Source organism: Clarias gariepinus, chromosome 20, assembly GCF_024256425.1.
Source record: "Clarias gariepinus isolate MV-2021 ecotype Netherlands chromosome 20, CGAR_prim_01v2, whole genome shotgun sequence".
In the NCBI taxonomy this organism is placed as follows: Eukaryota; Metazoa; Chordata; class Actinopteri; order Siluriformes; family Clariidae; genus Clarias; species Clarias gariepinus.
In genome coordinates this window covers 15,451,175-15,472,768 of record NC_071119.1, presented here as the reverse complement: position 1 = coordinate 15,472,768, position 21,594 = coordinate 15,451,175, and the positions used below count along the sequence as shown (strand labels likewise).

The window sequence follows — 21,594 nt, the reverse complement described above, 5'->3', positions numbered from 1 at the left end:
ACTTTCATGTAAAGGTTTACATGCTTGATGCTGTTGTATTTTTAGATTTCATGCAAACGATAAACATTTTTTATACAAATGAAAAAAAAATTAAATGATGCAGGTCTGTCGGTGAAATAACAAGAAAAAAAATATTCCTGACTTAGTTTCGGTACCCATTCTTTTGCTTACATATAGTTTTTTAAATGTTATGTCTTTTTCACAGTCCTAAACATAATAGAAACTAGTTTTTGTGATAATCCCCAAGAAATATATATAAACATGTTTCTGTCTATAACAAAACCTTTCATCTGAATACCACCATATAACCTTATTTTAGAATATTTAAACTTTAAAGTGATTTTCTGATAGAAACTTATGCCCCATAAAGAGCCAACCGCATTGCTGCACTGGGTAAAAAATTTAATGACAAATAAATAAATAAATAAATAAATAAATAAATAAAAATACAATGGATAAATAATAACACTGGGGGGATTAAATAAGATTTGGCAACAAACAAACCAAAAAAAAGGAATGAAATTATAGGAAATTTTAAGACACCACTCAAACAATAAACAAACAAATAAATAGATAATGTTGTACTGAAATTAAATAGTGGAAAAAAACATAAATAAATAAATAAATAAATAAATAAATAAATACCATTGTAAGGAAGATTTTAAAACATAGGACAAAAAGCACAAAAAACAAAACAAATAAATCAAACGTGTAGGAAATTAAATTAAAACATGGTTAAAAAAGATGTAAAGACAAATTAAAAAGTAAGTATAATTAAGTAAAGAAATAAATTAAAAAACTTAAACACTTACAATATACAGTACATCCTGTCAGTAGGTTAAACGATTTTAAAGGAATTCTGGAAAATGTGGAAGCTGTGAAAAGGACTTTATGCCGATTCAGTCACTCCAGCATTAACAAATTAAATGTTCAATAGTGGACAGGAGTGTCGCTTAACGTCCCCAAAAGGTTGTGTGAAACCGTGCACTTATTCCATCTGGCGAACACCACATGATGATAAAGCTACAGTATGTGCGGTGCTGTAGTGTAGCACTGTACTGTTAGTTTTTAGTATGAGCTTCTAGTCAATACATCTTTTTTTTTTTTTCTTTTTCCCATCTTTCTCCTGCGTCAACTTTTGCTGCATTTGGGAGCCATTTAGGTAATATTTTCCCAAGAAAATGAAGCAAAGAGATACAACCCTAAGGAATGACTGATGGACACAAACATTTACGTTTGAGAGACACCCTTATTAAGAGCGATTTATAATTTTTATCTCGTGATACTGTACATCTGAGCAGTTGAGAGTTAATGGCCTTGCTCAAGGGCTCAAAAGGAACAACTTGATAATCGTGGGATTTGAACCTTGGACCTTCAGTCAACACTCACACATCTATTCACACACTATGGGCAATTTGGGAACACCAGTTACCCTAATCTGTATGTCTTTGGAGTGTGGAAGGAAACCGGAGAACCTGAGAAAACCCACCAAGCACAGGGAGAACATGCGAACTCCATGCACACAGACCTGACGTGGTAATTGAACCCGGGACCTGGAGGTGCAAGGTGACAGTGCTAACTACTTAGCCACTGTGCCACATATTGTTTACTTGCAATGTCTTATTGTACCCATAAATGATAAGTAAAGTACACTTGGCAGTTGTTATGGTTGCCCTTTTAACTTCCAAGAATTCTTGGCAGTCTTGTCTTGACATTCCTTACCTCAAATATTAACAGGGTTAAAGTTAAACCTCTCTATCGAAGGTAATAAACTGCTCTGGAAAAATCTGTACCATCATTGCATGACGCTGACTGTGTGAATACCAGAGTATCATTTCTAATTGTATAAATGAAATAAAATAGCTCGTCATATTGTCCCATCACTGGAGCTAGTCGTTAAGGATGGTGTCAGAAATGGTGTAGCTATTCTCATTACTAATGCAAAGTGTCCCATCAGTAAGGGTCAAGGTCAAATCAAAGTGCTTGCATAATGGCATTGGCACTGACCCAGAGAGAGAGAGAGAGAGAGAGAGAGATGCATACACATACAGTAGCTGCTCTAAACTCAGCTGCCACCATTAAGCCAGATGGTAAAATACAAGCTTGAAATAGCCTCATGGCAGCGGAGTATTGATTAACAGCAGCAGTCTTACTGTTGATGCATCGTTTCTGAGCGAGCTGCAGAAACAGGCACTTTGCAGCACGTCAGCGTAACTGAAGAGGCTTTTAACGGCGCAAGGATCCTTCACTCAGTAAATATAATCCATGTCTACTGTTCCCTATTGGCTTTGATGAATAAATTGACCTTTAATGCATCAGATTAGATTTAATAAATAGTAACTGCTGCCTGTTGCAGGAAACATTCATGCATAATGTGTGTCAGAACTGTATTAAATGGATGTTCAACACTTTTTATTTATAGAATTGCAAAATATTGTCGGTTCTAGCGGTAAGCGATATGGCACAAAAAAAATGTTTTCATAATAATCGATATAATGATAATTATTGAACATTTTTAATGAGCTAACCTTGTTTTTTTTTTTTTTTTGATCAGACACAGTTTAGGTATAAAGAGGTTCTCGCCTTAAATAATAAACTATATATAAGGATAATGGAATAATCTTATTTGAGTCGCATTAAATATAAAAAGTAGGTATATAATACATCAATCTATTAGAAATATTAGAATATATAAACCGTTTTTTAACTTATTCATTGCAATATTATACATGATTTGTAAAATTTGTGTTCCCTCACACAATTAACACACATCTGTTCTCTGATCTCGAAAAACATTAGGTATCCTGCTGTTGGTTGCGTAGAGCAGCACTTTTTACGAAAACCTGTCTCTCAGGAGATTTTATATACAGTTAATCTCCTTGTTGAGTTATCTGGGAATTTGAACATCAGCTTCTGCTTCAAACTTGAAAAAAGCCAACTACAGGGGATATGGGGATCAACTCTGGAAAAAAGGGCCGCGTTTGAACAAGACTTTAAAATGTGATAGCCTTAGTCTTGATACAAACCTACAGACCTTCATGGCTCATCCATCTAGTTTTATTATACTAAACTCACTGTAGGCTGAGATTCCTGTTCTTGGCTTACAGAAGTGTAACCTTCTAGTGTTGTCCTGCAGATTGGATAGTTTTTTTGAAAGATGTTCCTACTAATGGTGGTCTCTGGAAATGTCATCTGGCACTAGGGCATCGCTGGTGGATCTCTTGGGTGCTGTGGGTTGCAGGGTGGGGCCTCTGTGGATCGGATGTGTTTGTACAATTCAATGGGTGCTTAATCATATTGGGATCTGTGTGGATCCGCAGCCTCGGGCCCGGTGCGTGGCTGGGGTGCAGCAGGTATACTGTTGTTTTTCTATCAAGTCCAGCATTGACATTTTATTTTAACAATTTTTTATTTTTTTTGCATTTGCTTTTCTGTTGATCAGAATAGACAGATATGCTGGCCTTTGATGCCTGTGGGCATGGATGAGCCTCGGGCGACCTTGATCCTGTCAGGAGTTTACTGGGATAGAGTAGATGATCACTGTTGTGTTCAGTTCACCTGGTGGTGGTGTTGACATTATGGATGATCAGTGAGTTTTTGTATAACCTTTCTGTTTCATGTCCACTTGTCTTTGCCAGTATAGAAGCATACAGTAGTTATGGCTACAGCAGGATGTGTTCTGGCTTGAATTTATTGTGCCAATGCAATGCATCAATGGTTTAGAGGTAGCTCAGTGGTTAAGACAGTGGATGATGATACAGAATCCCAAGCTGTGGCCTATAGATATCCTGAGTTTCTCTCTCTCTCTGTCTCTCTTCCCATTTTGGAGGGCATCTAGTAAAATCGCTGACATTTAAAAACTGAATTGGTATTCAACATAATAGCTTGCTCTCACTCTAGCACCGTCTTTGTTCCCAAGAATCTTTGTCATGGCCCGCGTTCAACAGGAAACCATGTTGGTTTCGTGCCAGGCAGGAGCCGATACTGTATATTGCCTATGATGTTCGCCACCCTTGCCCCAGTGCAGTATGAACTTTGACAGATCAAACATAGTGAACCATGAAAAAAAAACATGGTGATTGATGATATCTCTGTCCTTGTAACAGTTCTGAGATTTTTTTGGCTGGCCGTTCCCTTGCAAATGATTTAATTGCCCCCGCTGTTGTCTCTCTGCCAGAGTTAAGCAGTTAACACACGCAATACAGAAGCTGTTACAACTGCACTGAATATTATTCTCCATGCTGGCAAAACTTTAATAAAAATTGTTCTTATACGAATATCTGTTTAAATAAAACAACTTAAACAATTTATTATGTTTACCTACGAGTTTAAAAAGAGGTGGTTAACATTCCGCCTGGCGGTTGGCCGAAGGCAGGTATTACATCACTAACTCTAATTCATGCAATGAGTAACGAAGGAGGGTTACTTTAGGAGAAATGTATTGGTGTAAAAGTGTACATTGTATTTTGGAAACGTATCCTTTGTTTTTTGTAAGTAACCATATGCAGTTTTATATTTGTCAGTTAAAAAGAAACACATTTGCTAAATACAATTTTATGCCCTTTAATGTAGTGTCCGTAACTTTCCTTTTTTTTTTTACTAAATCTTTTAATGATCTTATTGTCATTAAGATAAAAATTGGCCGAATTAGATTTCACATGAAAGGAAATGAACCTGAAAAAGTGTATTATCCTAAAATGCAAAATTGTTAAGATATTGCAAAATGAATTTGACATGGTTACGGACACTACAGGTCATGTGCTTAATTTTAGCATCAATACAGACATATAATGGGGCACAAAAAAAATCATCTCTCCAAAACGACTTGAAATTTTTAGTGAAGCAAGATTGGTCACTTCCATGTTGCCTAAACTTTAATTATAATTTTGTATTTGTATTATATGTGGAACATAAAAATGTTCAAGTGTGTTACCTATTAGACAGTTTTCATTGAAACTTAGTTTTAAGCGAATGCCTTTCAGCTGAAGCACTTCTTACAAAATGCACTTACATTGTAAATATAATACATTGAAATTGTAAGAAAAATCTATTCTAACATTAACTAAAGAACACTCGTCTAATGTCATTGTATGTAAACATAATTTCCATGAATATTTCAAATTTAAATCCGTCCTTTAAATTGTAAGTTCCATTTGTTAAGTTTAAATATGCGTTAGTTTTTTTTTTTTTTTTTTTTAATGAATCCTTTTTGTTTTTGTTTTTTTTGGTTAGTATAGGATGAGATGTGATGAGATGAAACAAACACTGTTTTAATCACAGTGTAAAATCCTTATACTTGCCCATTTTTTTCTGCTTTCGACACATCAACAATATATCCCACCCACTTCCAGCTAACAAGATATTGAAAATGTAGCTACTGTGATGAAAATCTGCAGTAATAAGGACATACAAATAGTGATCCATAGGAGGAAAACCAGTGAACTGGCGACAGGGTCATGGATGGCCAAGGCCCACTGATGCACATGGGGATTGAAGGCTGGCGCATGTAGTCCGATCCAATAGACGAGTTTATGTGGATCAAGTTGAGAAAAGGGTTAATGCTGGTTCCAGTAGAAAGGTGTTAGAACACACAGGTCATTACTGTTTTGGTGGCAAAGGTTGACTTAGTAGGGTCGTCATAATGTTATGGCTGATCAGAGTATAGTACCTTGAGTTTATAAGTATAACACATACAGTACTAATCGAATTTGGGAAAAAAGTTTGCAAAATTAGTTATAAATGAAATGGTCATGAATGCGTACTGTAAATTACTTCTCTTCCAACCAGATTGCAAGACTAGTTCATAAAATATATAAACTTTTTTAGTATAAATACACGTTTCCAAAAACCCTATTTTTAAGTTTCTATTTTTGTATCACCTGAACGTATAGAAATGCTCAGGGGGCAAACACTTATGCAAAGTAAAGTAGATTCTCTGCTTTATGATTCTTCATGACGCCATTGAACTCCGGGTGGATTTTAGAGCACTTAAATGTGAGAGAACACACATTGAGCTGAAGATCATTTCTCTGGCCCACACAGTAGATTGGATTACTGCAGATGAACTGCTGCTCAGTCCTGAATTTACTGTCCTCACTGACAGTGTGTGTGTCTTGGCCTGGTTATAAAAAGATGCTGGTACACGTGTCTGTTTATGATTTGTTGCTTCAAATTAATATCTGGAGCTAAAATGAACACATTTTTGGATATCGAGTGCGGTAAAATTGTCCATGCAGATGTTAGACGTTCGATCAGCCAGATATTTTGTCCTTGTACTTGTCCTTACCTGCTGTATCAAACTGTATGGATATGTTTATCAGTTATGAGATCTTTTGAGAGAAATCTGTGTGCGAATCACAGAGGCTGCAAATCTTTGCTCCAGATTTCTATGGCAACAGGCTTTGGAGAGCATTAGGCAAATGCTTCATCCAGCAAAGGCGTTGGCGTTGACACACTTCACTGAGCCAAGCGGGTGGGCGGCTGTGCGCGTATGTGGACGGGGTGGTATAGGTGAAAGCTTGCTTTATGGCCTCACAGATCTCATAGACCACCCAAGAAGCCTGAGAGAAAACACGGGGAGTGAGCAAATTGGCACGCGATGATTCGGCAGTGTTAAAGTTATTGTGTTCCTGCTAACGGCCGCTCGTTGGAAACGAGAAGCCCAACCGGACAAATACGATGATGTAAAAAAAAAAAATACAGGAGTGGGTGGCTCCTGTTTTTGGCATCTCGCGTTTTGGATTGTTTGTAAGCAATTTACTGGAAGTAACAACCCATAAATTGCAATTCTCACTTCAAATGGAAGTTAAAGAAGCAGCTTCTAATTTGCAGCACCCTCTAGTGTGGCAGTTGGCTCTGAAATCCACCCTGAAAAATACGCCTTTTTTGTTATGCATTGGTTTCCTGGGAAAATAAAAACAGATGTTATATAGCGTTAGGGTGTCACGGTGACGTCGTGGTTATCACTGAAGTCTCCAGGTTCCAGGTTCGATTCTCCCCTCGGGGTCTGTGTGCATGGAGTTTGCATGTTCTTTCGTGCTTGGTGGGTTTTCTCCGGGTACTCCGGTTTCCTCTCACACTCCAAAGGCTTGTAGATTACTTAATTGGCGTTTCTAAATTGCCTGTAGTGTGTAAATATGCACGTGTGTGTGTGCCCTGTAATGAATTGGCACCCTGTCCAGGGTGCCCTAAGACTCCTGGGGTAGGCTCCAGGCCCCCCGCGACCCTATATAACAGATAAAGCTGTATCGACAATGAGTGTAAACCTTTAAAACTTATAATTATAGCAAATACACACAGGTGGTAAACTAAAGATGCCACCACTGCTATGAGGAAAAGGTACAGATTAACAGCCTGCACCCTGCTTGTATACAGTACATATTTCTTGTGCATACTGATTGCCTTTAACAAATAAATGATTAGTTGAGATCATATATGTTATTATATTTGTGCTTTTATATACGTTCACATCCAAATCCATTTTTATAAATTATCCTGACAAGATGAGTTCTGATCCCCTCACAATGACATCGTTCTGTTGCATTTCTTTTTTTTTTTTTGTGTTTCCTTTAACATAATCTGTCCTTTTCTTCGCAGATGAGCGTGAAGCAGTACAGAAGAAGACCTTTACCAAATGGGTGAACTCCCACCTGGCTCGAGTCTCATGCCGCATCACAGACCTCTACATGGATCTAAGGGACGGCCGGATGCTCATTAAGCTCCTGGAAGTACTGTCTGGAGAAAAACTGGTATGTACAAAGCTAACCACCTTACAATACGATCGTCTTAATTATCATAAAGGTCAGGACACAAGTCAAGAAAGCATTTCTTGAGCATTTTTATAGTCTCATGTCTCCCAGGGCTAATACACTTTCATTTTCAGGAGCATTTTCAATATTATCAGTTCCGTCACAATGCATTCAGTGGAATGAAAAATGAGACAACTGGTTCTAGATCAGCATCTGATGACAGGTTTAGTTGTAGATGGTAGAGTTTAGCAGTTTAGCATTTCAACAGCCTCTGTACTGGTATCCTCATGAGTCCTGTGGGTCGAGTTTCAGCTAGTTTTAGGTCTGAGGTCAGGGAATTCATCAACTAAACCAAACTCACCAACTGTGTCTTTATAGTCCTTGCTTTGTGCGCTGGGACACAGTCATGTTGGAATAGAAGGGCGTCCCCAAAGTGTTGCCACAAAGTTAGAAGCATAGCATTGTCCAAGATGTCTAGGTATGCTGAAGCATTATGATTGCTCTTCACTGGGGATAAGAGGCCTGATTGATTGATTGAAACGCCTGAATTCAATAATTAACCGGTTTGGCCCAATACTTTTGTCCATATAGTGTACAATAATGGAAGCACATTTGTATCCAGAGGACACAAATATTCTAGTGACTATTCTGGAAACTCATATGTCATGCATTCGTTCATAGCATAGCAGTTTTATTATGCATGACATTTTATAACCAAAACTTTATGGACACCTAACCATCAAATTCATGTGTTTATAATTCAGAATTATTTCTCGCTTTATTTTTGTAATAACCTATGATCTTTTGGGAAGGTATTCCACTAGATATAATACATGACTATAGGGATGAATCCTTTCATTCACAAAAGGATTTATAAGGTCAAGGACTGACGTAGCCATCCCAATGGTGGTCAGTTACGCTGAGGTCATGGCTCATGTCGCTTGAGTTGTGCTTGTTTTGTGCCAAAACTGGAACACGTTGGAGTCCCTTGATTCCTGTGAAAGGAAATCGTAATGCTGCAGTATACAGAGACATTTTATATGAGGGGAGTTCCAGTCAAACCGGGACTTTTGATTGTGCAGAATAACAGAATACAGTTATTAGAGTGAAAACCCTGTTTATTTCTCTATACAATCCCCTGAACGTCTTCCAGTGTTTCACTAGTGCTTGAATACTATTTAGGTAGAAAGTTTTCTCAGTATGTGGGAGCCATGACTGGACTGACTTCTTGAAACGACGACTGAAATTCTGGCCTCTCAAGAAATTCTTTAATGGCTCAAGTCTTTAAGGGAAGTGGCTTGGAGCAAGGTCAAGGCCGAGTAATGTAATGTGCAAGTAGTGCAATGTACAGTATGAGTTCATATATTTTCTTGAAAAAAAAAAACCCAAAAAATACACCTTTTGGTCATCAAACCAAGCAGTTATTTCCTGAGAGCCTTCGACTCGCTGATTGTTCATGCATCGTTCAATTGTTTTACCGCGACTAGGAGTCTGATCACTGTACCATGCTTAAAGTCCCAGTTTTACTCAAACGCCTTTCATACAGTTGTGTGCATGGAATAAAGTACGTAGCAGCAGTTTCAAATATTTGTTTCATGACCGACATCCACAAACTTTTGGCCATACATAACAGTTTATTGACACAAATCTTCCAAACATACAGTATCTGCTGAAACCTGTCAATATTTTTGCCCTTGGCCTCGACAGCATCCTGCGTGAAAAAGCATAAAATAATTCAAGAATCTCCTGAACATTACAGGCTTAGCACAAGATGTTTTATGAGTGTTGTTATAGTTATACATTGATTTTTCTACGTAAGATTAGTGAAATAATAATCAGTGTGCGGTACTGTATGCGAATCAAGATTCTTGATTTTCTATGGATGCTGTAAGATCGCAGCGCTGCAGAGCAATCATTAGTTCATAAATATGGTCTTAAATATTTCTAAAAGTGCTATTGACTGAAACAAAGGACAAAGACCAGCCTCAATATATTTTCTATTTTAGGGTAAATGAATATTTCTATTTTTGTCTGTTATAAGCACCCCAATTCATTCCATCTAAACGTCAGTCTGTTCGATTGCAGCATGTTTATTTAGAGTTGTGCGAGATTGATTTTTCCCTGTTTGCAATCTAGTATGAAAAAATAAAAGAATTATTTAATTATGCAATACCAGTGCTATAAAAAAGGCAGACAAGAAGAATTATTTTTAATAAGTAGAGTAAGGCAGAGCACAATTAAACACATTTCCTCTTTCATTAGAATTTTTGCATCAGTAAAAAATGATGCAGATGATAAAAGCATTTTTAATTAATTTGTAATCAGCATTAACAGTATTCACAAAGTGTTAAATGTGACATTTTATAGAAACTTTTAAAAAGGGGCGTGGTGGCTCAGGCAGCTCTAGGTTGTTATTGATTTGGGGATCTGAGGACCTGGGTTCGAACACCACCGTTTACAGGTTGCCACACCCTGTATTACCCTAGCGTAAACTTCACTGGATATTGCGGTAGTGTAGTCACGTGTAGAGACAATAACCTGTTGTATCGCACAAGCCCTACTCTGTACTGTAATCACAATGGAGCAAGCTTTATATAGCACTGCCAGGCTATTAATCACCGCCCCCCCCCCCCCCAACCTCCGTAAATTATTGGCTGTTTGAGAAATTATTAAACCAGGGAATAAGGGGAACACGTTGCAAGAAACCTAACTGATTTATAGTCAGACTGACACTGTTATCAGATCATATAACTACAGTATGATTTAAGCCAAGAAGAACAAAAATGTGCTGGGAAATTGAGACAAGTGCTCAAGAATACCATTCGTGCTGAAACATGAACAGATGCTTTGGCGCAAATTTAAAAAAGGCTGAATTTTTTTATTTCTATTTTACACAAAGCGTTCTAAAAAGAGAAGGATGCCTTATCATCCTTTTAAACCCACAGCATTTTAGCCATTTTCATGCACAACTGTGTTTTAATATAAACAGGCTTTAAGATCCTTAAAGATATCCATAAGATCCTGTACAAAATATCCTTCTTTTAGCATGACCTAGGTAGTGTTTATTCATTCATTCATTTCTATTCTATACCACTTATCCTGTACAGGGTCACGTGGGCCTAGAGCCTATTTCAGGAGATATAGGCTCCCTTGTACCAGGAGATGTACAACCTGGATGGGGTGCCAATACAGCATAGCCTACGCAACATGAAGAAATTGATTTTATTTCATTTTAACCAACTATATAAATGACTGAGCAAAAAAATAAAGGGGCCACATAGGCGAAAAAAAAAAACATAGACACATATAGTCACCTTTTTACAGTGGTTTATAGTTAGTTCTATGATATAATATGAAAATAGTTCTACATTTTTTGAATGTCATTTCCATATTCCAGTAGCAGTAAAATTTATGCATTTTAGAAATAATAATAACTTTGGTTTTACGGTACATATCCGAACACCCAAATGCACAATTTGACATAAAGCCGTCCCCCGCCCCTTCAACACACACTGGCAGGACTTCCATATAAGGGTTTATCATTATTATGATCATTTTTATTTATTTATTTATTTTTATTTTTATTTTTTTTTATTGTCAATGACCAATGTTGGGTTTCCAGCAGGGATCCATCCCGCTTGAGATTCAAGGATTATTTAAGGATCATTTAATTTTGTTCTGTTTGTTTTTTTTTCTGTGTACAGTAATTAAGTATACTGTAGCAGTGCATGTTGAAATTTGGGACGAATAATAGAAAAAATACATTAAACCCCGCTCAAACCTTGAACTTGAAGGTATGCATAAATATTCGTTAAATGGCTTATGCAAGGCTGTGCAAGAATCGAAAAAACACAAGAACTATACAAGGTCAAGTGGTTTGCATTAAAACAACTGAAAGCAGGCTGAGAAAACGGCAGGTACGGCAACTGTGATGAAGTGGAGTTGTAGTGCTTGGTCATTTCCCCAGATGAAATCAGATGTTTATGAGCCTCTTCTCTAGAGCTATTGTCAACTGCGAAGTGAAAAATTATAAAGATTAAATCGTTAAAGTTTATAACGATTATGTCAGTGGCTTACAGTGTTGGGTTAATGCGTTACAAAGTAACGCGGTAGAGTACTTGGAATACTTTTTTGATGTAACGAGTAATCTAACGCGTTAGGTCCACCATTTAAGTACTCAGTTATATAGTTATGTTTTCAAAAATGTAATCCGTTATTCAGACAATTTATGTAATCCGTGAGCCAGACAGCAGTCATGCGCAATCCGTTAGTGCGTGTGTGAAAGTCGTCCTACAAGCCCCGCCCACGATATCCCCCCTGCTGTTATACCGCTATCTCACCTACTGTATGTGGTTTGACTATGCGAAGACCGACGCGCAGAAAAATAGAAACCTAATCACAGCGCCAAAACTCATGGTAAATCATGATAAACTGTACTTACTTTACTGCGCGAAACCGCGTAAGTGAGATGGGGTATTAGTAGTTAATAGATTATGGGCCAAACTTCGCTGAGTGATGATGGTAAAATAATTATAAAGGTCTTGACTAAAACAACATGCATGAGGAGTCACAAAGAAGTTTTAATTTTCTGCAATGGGAAAATACTTAAAATAGTTACTTTTATTAGCTCTATGTGTAACTGATTACTTTTTAAAGACAGTAATTTTGTAATGTAATTAGTTACTTTAAAAAGTACAGGGGGGGCTGATCAGAGCTTGTTTCCGTCAGTGGCAGGAGCATTTTGTGTAAGATTTAGTGAAGACAAACTGTAGCACCATGTGTCCCAAGAATGTTAGCAAGAAACTAGCAATTTATTTTCAGTTTCATTTCTAAAGCAGCAGGTGCCAAGAGACATCATAAATTAACATTAAGAAGGGTTTAATATATTATTATTATTTTTTTAGATTTTTCTTCATTTACATGTCTTTTCTAAATGTTTTGATTGTTTAATAAGCGCAAATACGATTATATTGTCGTAATATTGATAATATTTTTGGGTGGCTGAAACGGATTATCCGCATTTACATTATTTCCTATGGGAAAATGTGTTTTGCTATACAAATTTTATCATAAGAACTCTCCTCAGGAACAGGTAAAATTCGTATTCTGAGGTAACATTGTGTTTTTGTAAACATTTGGATTACGTCTTTGAATAAAAGTGACAACGATTGGCATTCTCCACAGCCAAAGCCCACGAAAGGCCGTATGAGAATTCACTGTCTGGAGAATGTGGACAAAGCTCTGCAGTTCCTTAAAGAACAGCGCGTGCACCTCGAGAACATGGGCTCCCATGACATTGTTGATGGCAACCACCGTCTCACTCTGGGTCTCATCTGGACCATCATTCTGCGCTTCCAGGTCAGCTTTTTCTTCCCTCATTGGTGGTTGACGTGATGGTAGCTGGGAATTTACTCATCAATGTGCTGTATATTAGAGTAAGATATTAAGTAAGAATGTGTGGTTAAGTAAGCAGACATGGTGGTTAGCATATTATTATAGGTGATGGAGTAAAGGAGCAAGTGGTTGTGAGTGATGTGTGTGTTTGATAGAGTGTGTGGTGGTTGCACTGAAGCAGATCTTGGTTGGAATTCTGTCTGACAGATTCAGGACATTAGCGTTGAGACGGAAGACAGCAAGGAGAAGAAGTCTGCCAAGGATGCCCTGCTTCTCTGGTGTCAGATGAAGACTGCAGGGTGAACACAAACACACACACACACACATATACTGTATGCGCACACACACCTATGTGACAGTGCCAGGTGTCAGGTAATCAGTCTTATGCTTCATTTAAAATGAGGCTTTCAATAGATTTAATCTTTTGAAACAAGACTTATCACGACATTTACACCAGTTGATCTTCTGACATTTGTTAAGCCTGATGAGGTTCACCGCTAGACTTGCTAGATTGTGGTGCTCTGACTCAGTCTAGCCCTGTGTCTGCTTTTAAACTCTGACCTTTCTCTTGTGTTCCAGCTATCCAAATGTCAACATTCACAATTTCACTACGAGCTGGAGAGACGGCATGGCCTTCAACGCCCTTATTCACAAACACCGGTATATAAACTGTATTATATATAATTCAGTACTCTCTGTTTACCGCTGTTTTGCATTTTTTCCCTCTTCCATTCTCTTCTTAAGTCTAAATAATAAATTCTAATTTCTTTTTTTCTTTTATTTTTTTAATTGTAAAATTTTTTCTAAAAATTTAGTTTGGTGTTACAATATTATATGGTAGTGGTGACCGCTGGATTGGTGACCAAATATTAGGAAATTGTGCAAAGGTGACTGTAGCTCACGGCAAGGTTTTGAATCTACTGTGATTTCAACTAATTACAATAAATGGGAAAGAAAGGTTTTAGATGAGAGATCGAAAAAGTAGATCGGATAAAGATTAATTTTTGTCTTAAAGACTCAAATGCGTTAAAATTCACTTATACCACTCCAGTGCTGTTATTTCAGTGGTGAAAATATGAACTAATCCCAGTAAAGATATTCGGTTTAGCTTTTCTAATGAATATCTATTGTTTTTTTTTTACATTGAGCAAGTAGCGCATTAGTAACTTATTTTAAAGTAGATTAATAAATCCGGCACAGAGGGGTTCATTACATAGCTCTTCATCAAATTTGGTTTTACTTCTGCTGCAGGTTAAACTTAGGCAGATATCTAAATACTGTGAAAAAGTTTTAATAAATTCTGTCCAGACAGTTTTGCGGGATGCTGTTATATAATTTGGATAGACAAACAGATCATTTTCTGGTTTCGAGTTCTCCAATGTATGAACAATATCACTGAAAAACCGAGTTCTGACCAATGTACGCACAAACTTTCTTTTATTTATATAGATTTTCCCCTCTACCTCTACCAAGACATACTTATGCAAAAACTTATCAACTTATCATCCCTGTCTTTAAGCAGTACATTTTGCAGATTATTTGTATTTCTAATCATTTGAAATTCTCTCTCTCTCTCTCTCTCTCTCTTTCGTGCATACTCTCAGGCCTGACCTGATCGACTTTGACAAGCTGAAGAAATCCAATGCCCACTATAATTTGCAGAATGCCTTTAACCTGGCTGAACAGCACTTGGGCCTCACAAAGCTGCTGGACCCCGAAGGTGTGTCTCTACACGCAGTTAAAGCAACACGTCACTTTCACTCTTACTTTCATAATGAAAAACTAGCAACGGCGCCTTGCTGTGTTTGACAATCAGACAATCAGATAGCAGCAGCTTTTAGAGTTGATTAGCTTGCTTCATATATTGAGATATGGTTGTTTATTTATTATTATTATTATTATTATTATTATTTCAAACTCAACGCCATCTGGTGTAATAGAAAAATTCTCCGCTCCTCATTAGTCAGTTATGCCTGTAACCTACTGTTTGAGGCTTTATGGTGCCCTATATCTGCAAGTAGGACAGTGCTGTTATAGCCCTGCAGCTTAGGAGCAGAAGGCAGAAAATAGCCACCATGAACACAAAATCAGGACAACGCAATAAGATACTTTCTTTATTGTTGTTTTTTAAAGATTTTACGCTTTTATACACTATAGCTTTATATAGTTCAATGTTATCATAAAGTGGTATATGCCTAGTAAATTGGTCATGTCTGTTCTATTATCATATATTTCTTAAACCTTTAGAAGCTGTCATAGTAAAAGCATTTCACTGCATATCGTACTGTGTATGACTGTGTACGTGACAAATAAAATTTGAATTTGAATTTAGTATTACACAATTTATAACTTGCTTTAACTTGTTTAGAGTGGTACCATTAAGGTACTTTGTATGCACCTCTGACTGTAACTGAGTGGATGGATTATTAAGTTTCATGGTGGAAACTTATTATTGTTGTTATTGTTATAGAGACATAATTCATCACTGTCATTCGCATCTTATTTAAAGCTCAGATGAAAACTTGCAGAGAGCAAAGGACAGGAGCGCAAGACAGCATGTTCCGTATATAGAAGGATCAACTTGCTCACTTTAGAGCAATCCCCCCTTTACATGTTGATTGGACGCCATGCAATACTGTCTTGCCGGAACGTTTTAGTAATGTTTGGGAATTAAGATCACTGATTACATGAAACGCCTCTGTGTGACACGTGTATTCTCTGTCTAACGCAGATATCAGCGTCGACCATCCCGATGAAAAGTCAATCATCACCTATGTTGTTACTTACTATCACTACTTCTCCAAGATGAAGGCACTGAAAGTGGAAGGCAAACGTATTGGAAAGGTGATGCCCTACTTCTAGGATCTATTGTATTTAGTGTTCTTTATATAGACTAGACAGTATACGTGTCCAAAAGGTACATCATTATTTATACTGGTGCCATTTTAGAGATTGGTCCATTTACAAGGTGTGCTTTTTAGATTATCATGCCGTGTAACACCAACACAAGACTCAATTGATGTTAAAATATCATATGCTATGATAAATGCCTGGGAAGCGGGCGAGCGTTGAAATAAACATCTAATAAGATTCTAGTAGGTTGTCAGTAATTATCACATTAGTCATTGCAGATTTATTTTAATTTATAAGCATTGCTTTCTTTCCAATTATCCATTAGTTAATATCACTTGGACAAACCAGAACATCTTATTAATTAGCATTTTATAAATTTTTATGTATGTATAACGTGCCAACAGTGACTGTGTGGCCAACTTAATGAAGCACCAAGTTACAAAATAAAGATCATGAAACTAGTATGTGCACAAAATAGAAACCATTTCATCATGCTTTCAATTTGCTAATTTAATTATCGTATACTGTACTTTATTAAAAGTATGCCAGTGTATTCAGGTGATTTTTATGCATACACTTATAAAAACAGTACTTACAATTTTAACAATAAGCTACTTAAACAATTTTCTGCTTGGACGGTTTACAGGACACTTTTTTTCTTATTTCTTTTTTTTAAAGCATTTAATCGTTTAATAATTTTATACTCTACCACTGTATTTATGGTACGTAGGTGCTAGATTATGCTATCGAGACAGAGAAGATGATTGAGAAGTACGAATCTCTGGCCTCAGACCTGCTGGAGTGGATTGAACAGACCATCATTATCCTCAATAATCGCAAGTTTGCCAACTCTCTGGTTGGAGTTCAGCAGCAGCTTCAGGCCTTTAACACCTACCGAACAGTGGAGAAACCTCCCAAGTAGGTTTTTACTGAAGAATATTCCTCCTAATTCCTGGGTAGTCCCATACAGAAATGTAATATATACACTTCCAGTCTAAAGTTCTAATTCCATGGCCTTTTCTGTTTTTCCTTTCCTTCTTCCTTTCTACACTGTAAAACAATGCTTAAGGCATTATACTGTATGCAATAGTCTCCTTTGACTAGTTGATATTGAGATGTATCTGCTACTTATATGCTATATAAAGCTTTATAACGGCTCTAATCTGAGGTGCTGTTTGTTAATTGGTGATTTCTGAGGCTGTTAACTCTAAATGAACTTTTGCTCTGCAGCAGAGGTCAGTTTTGGCCTTGCTTCCCTGGGATAGACTTCATGAGTTTGTTAGGCTTTATACATTAGTTTATAGTTTTGAAAAAACTTAATAAATCCAAAATTGCATCCAGTGTGGCCAAACTTTTGATTGATACTAAACATATCTGAATTTCCGGACTCGGACATATAGGAATTTAATTATATGTGCCATACTGTATATGCCATTTGTTCATAAACACCTGACCTAACAATACAAATGAGCTAAAGGCTGCTATCAAAGCAACCTGGTGTTCAATAACATCTCAGCAATACTACTGGCTAATTACCTTCATGCTGTTTCACATCTATGCAATAAATCATACCAAAGGTGCCCTGATCTTCGATTGCATAAACTAACATACTTTTCAGATGTTCTGTATTGTAACTCCTTTCTTGATTAGTCTTGACAATTATATTAATATTTTGAGATACATTTTAGATTTTCATGTCTATAAGCCATAATTATTAAAATCATTGAAATAATTTTACCATATATCCACATGAGTAATATACTGTATTTGAGATAAGTTTTTATATATGTTACGTATATACGTATAAGCAAAACATATATGTCCATACAACACAATTACATATGGGATCTGGTTTGCTAATAAAATGATGCATCCATATTCCCTGTTTCTAATATAAGTGCATTGTCAAACAGGTACAAGCGTAGATCTAGAATAAAGATTGATGAGCATAAATGGATATTTTTTAGTCTTGGTCCATTTTAGTGTTTCAAGTAGTTTAAGGGTGGTCTGAGTCCAATTCCTTTGGCTTTGTGGTTGATTAATGGTTAAACGTAAAAAAAAATTTATATCTTACTTCACATCTGTTTTTTGAATGATCAACCTTTTATTTAGCCAGGAAAGTCCCTCTGAGATGCAAGATCTCTTCTCTTCCATAAGGAAAAAATATTAAAATAAATCAAAACTATATAGGCCAACATAAAAAACAAGGATCATATTCTATCCTGCCAATTTGTTATACATCTTTTAAAGATATTCAAATAAGAGAATGTTTATCATAATGTTTTGTAGGTAATTCCATTCCCATATCGAGCTATGAGTGCAGTCCGGGCCTATATTGTTTTTCAGCCATGTAAAGCAATCCTTTTCAACCACAGCATTTAGTGTTGGACATATTCACATATGACATTCATTTATCTGCCGTTGTCTCACGCTAACGTATCAGCAGATATATTCTTAGCTTACAGTATGACATAAAAACAAATGATGACGCTGTCTAATGTTGCATGGTCAGGGCCGGCCACCTGCGCCAGGCCAAACTAAATTTCTGTGTTACGTTTTGTCATATCGTTGATTCATTATTACGATATGTGACAACCTTCTAAATAGCAGGCAAGTTATTGACTTGTTTTGTTGTATGCAGGTTTACAGAAAAAGGCAACCTGGAGGTCCTGTTGTTCACCATTCAGAGCAAAATGCGAGCCAACAATCAGAAAGTCTACATACCTCGAGAGGGAAAACTCATATCAGACATCAATAAGGTATCATTTTGTTTCATTCTGCTTGGCTAGGAAATGCCATCGCTATATTGGGTATCAAAATAATATGTTCATAAATAAGCTAGATACAGTAAAAGATGTCACCTGGCACTTCATCAACCTGCAACTGCATTTGTAAAGCAGAACTTACAGTAAGGGGTTAGGATGTTTGCCAGGGTTTGTGGTTTGAATTTCACTTCTGCTCTGTATGTGTGGTTTGCTTGTTCTCCCAGCATTTTTGGGTTTCCTCCAGCTAGACATGCTTCGTAGGATGATTGGCATTTCCAAATAGCAATAATCTGTGTGAGTGGGTGTGCATTAGTGCCATGTCATGGAATGTCTTTCTTGCGTTTTGTGCCCTGAGCTCCTGGCATAGGCTCCATGTTTCTGCACCTGTATACACCACAAACAGTATAGAAAATAAATGAATTATTAAACGGTACCAAAGCTGGATCCTTTATATAATATTTATATATTTCTATAGGGATGGGAGAGGTTGGAGAAGGCAGAGCATGAGAGGGAGCTTGCGCTGAGGACGGAGCTGATTCGCCAGGAGAAGCTGGAGCAGCTGGCTCGCCGATTCGACCGCAAGGCAGCCATGAGGGAGACCTGGCTAAGCGAGAACCAGAGACTTGTTTCACAGGTGTGTCATATACTGTACACGTACAGTAGTAACACAGATTGATCTGGCATTCTTCATTTACATACCTGATATAAAATATTTTACTTGCTCATGTGATTAATGTTTTAGATTTTGGCAAACCCTTTTGGACAACTGTAGTACTGCTGTATTTCAATTTACAGTCTTGTATTTCAAATTACAGTATATTTTGATATTAAAATGCATCTAAATCCTTATGACTAAAAAAAAATTGCCGATCTGCTCAACCTTGTTGCTTGTCCCATCCAGGACAACTTTGGTTTTGATCTGCAAGCCGTGGAGGCAGCCACCAAGAAGCACGAAGCCATCGAGACGGACATCTCAGCGTATGAGGAGCGCGTTCAAGTGGTAGTGGCTGTAGCCTCAGAGCTGGAGGCAGAGAACTATCATGACATCAAGCGCATCACGGTGCGCAAAGACAACGTTCTGCGTCTGTGGGACTACCTCCTGGAGCTCCTGAAGGCTCGACGCCAAAGACTGGAGCTCAACCTGGGCCTGCAGAGAGTCTTCCAGGAGATGCTCTACATCATGGACTGGATGGATGAGATGAAGGTCTGAGTTGCTTAGTTTGGCATTTTGTGATCTTTTTCCAAGATACTGTAGTATGTATTATGGCTTATTTGACTTGGAAATGTGTGGGTGTTTCTGCAGATGCTGCTTTTGTCTCAGGATTATGGAAAACATCTGCTTGGTGTAGAGGACCTGCTGCAGAAACACGCTCTGGTGGAGGCAGACATCGCCATACAGGCTGACCGTGTCAAAGCCGTCAACACCAACGCGCAGAAATTCGCAGATGACTCTGAAGGTGAGTAAGAACGAATAGTAAAGACAGTCATCTAACTAACCTCTGTCATTTTTTTTTACTGAAGAAACTCGTAACATTAATTAAAAATCCTTCCATACTGCATCATGATCATTGAAATGTTAGTGCAGCTAGTTGTTACACACCTGATGTCAGAAATCAAGAAATCCAAACATTGATTAAGTGTGTTGTGTTTTTGTTCACATTGTGTAGGAAACAGAATAATTCCAAAAGTTTATGGTAAACATCTACAATGGTGACTTTTGACCCCTTGCTATGACAATATGGATAAAGTTGGATAAGAATAAAGTTAAGTATCAGGAGTATTTTTTTTTATGTCTCTGCAGGCTATAAGCCCTGTGACCCGCAGGTGATCCGTGACCGTGTGGCCCACATGGAGTTCTGTTACCAGGAGCTGACGCAGCTGGCAGCGGAGCGGCGTGCACGCTTGGAAGAGTCGCGTCGCCTCTGGAAGTTCTTCTGGGAGATGGCTGAGGAGGAAGGCTGGATCCGTGAGAAGGAGCAGATTCTGTCATCAGATGACTGTGGCAAGGACTTGACGGGGGCGCTGCGGCTGCTCAGCAAACATAAGGCTTTAGAAGATGAGAAGAGTGGGCGTGCCGGACACCTCCAGCAAACGGTGCACCAGGGCAAGGAGCTGGTAGCTGCTGGCCATTTCGGCGCCAACAAGATCAGTAAGCGTATTACCGAAGTCCAGGAACAGTGGGTGGCTCTAGAGCAGCTCTTTGCAGCACGCAAGGTCCGTCTACAGGAGGCCTGTGCGCTGCACCAGTTCCAAGCCGACGCTGATGATATGGATGCCTGGATGCTGGATGCCTTGCGCATTGTCTCTAGCGCCGATGTGGGCCATGACGAGTTCTCAGCGCAGGCATTGGTTAAGAAGCACAAGGATGTGGCTGAAGAGATCGACAGCTACAGACCCGTGCTGGATGCCCTTCATGAGCAGGCCAAAGCGCTACCTGAAGAGCAGGCACGCTCATCAGATGCAAATGGCCGTCTAGCTGGTATCGAAGAACGGTATAAGGAGGTGGTTGAACTGACAAGGCTGAGAAAACAAGCACTGCAGGATGCACTGGCTTTGTACAAGATGCTGAGTGAGGCTGATGCCTGCGAGCTGTGGATAGACGAAAAGGAGCAATGGCTTAACGGAATGGAGATCCCAGAGAAACTGGAGGACTTGGAGGTGATTCAGCACAGGTAAGAGTGTGTTGATTTCTGGTGCGCATCATGTAGGTTTAAATTCTTCTCTACTTCAGAGGCAAATTCAGAATCAAGAGATATGATGGATATATAATGGAATATGTGGTTCATATGTGAAATCATCCTCATTCTAGAAATGGTTCCTAAACATTTTATTAT

The 21,594-nt window shown here is 37.9% G+C and overlaps 1 protein-coding gene across 2 annotated transcripts in view; it reads left to right on the top strand.

Moving 5' to 3' along the window:
- The window catches only part of LOC128508369 (spectrin beta chain, non-erythrocytic 1-like), a 78,941-nt gene that overhangs the window by 33,385 nt on the left and 23,962 nt on the right, over window positions 1-21,594 (top strand). For both annotated transcript variants that reach the window (XM_053479656.1, XM_053479655.1), the window contains 12 exons: window positions 7,597-7,748; window positions 12,933-13,106; window positions 13,350-13,441; window positions 13,722-13,802; window positions 14,747-14,862; window positions 15,874-15,986; window positions 16,726-16,913; window positions 18,637-18,754; window positions 19,236-19,394; window positions 19,662-19,964; window positions 20,064-20,217; window positions 20,562-21,432. In XM_053479656.1, the coding sequence (XP_053335631.1) occupies window positions 7,597-7,748; window positions 12,933-13,106; window positions 13,350-13,441; window positions 13,722-13,802; window positions 14,747-14,862; window positions 15,874-15,986; window positions 16,726-16,913; window positions 18,637-18,754; window positions 19,236-19,394; window positions 19,662-19,964; window positions 20,064-20,217; window positions 20,562-21,432 (2,521 nt within the window). The remainder of the gene's footprint in view (window positions 1-7,596; window positions 7,749-12,932; window positions 13,107-13,349; window positions 13,442-13,721; window positions 13,803-14,746; window positions 14,863-15,873; window positions 15,987-16,725; window positions 16,914-18,636; window positions 18,755-19,235; window positions 19,395-19,661; window positions 19,965-20,063; window positions 20,218-20,561; window positions 21,433-21,594) is intronic.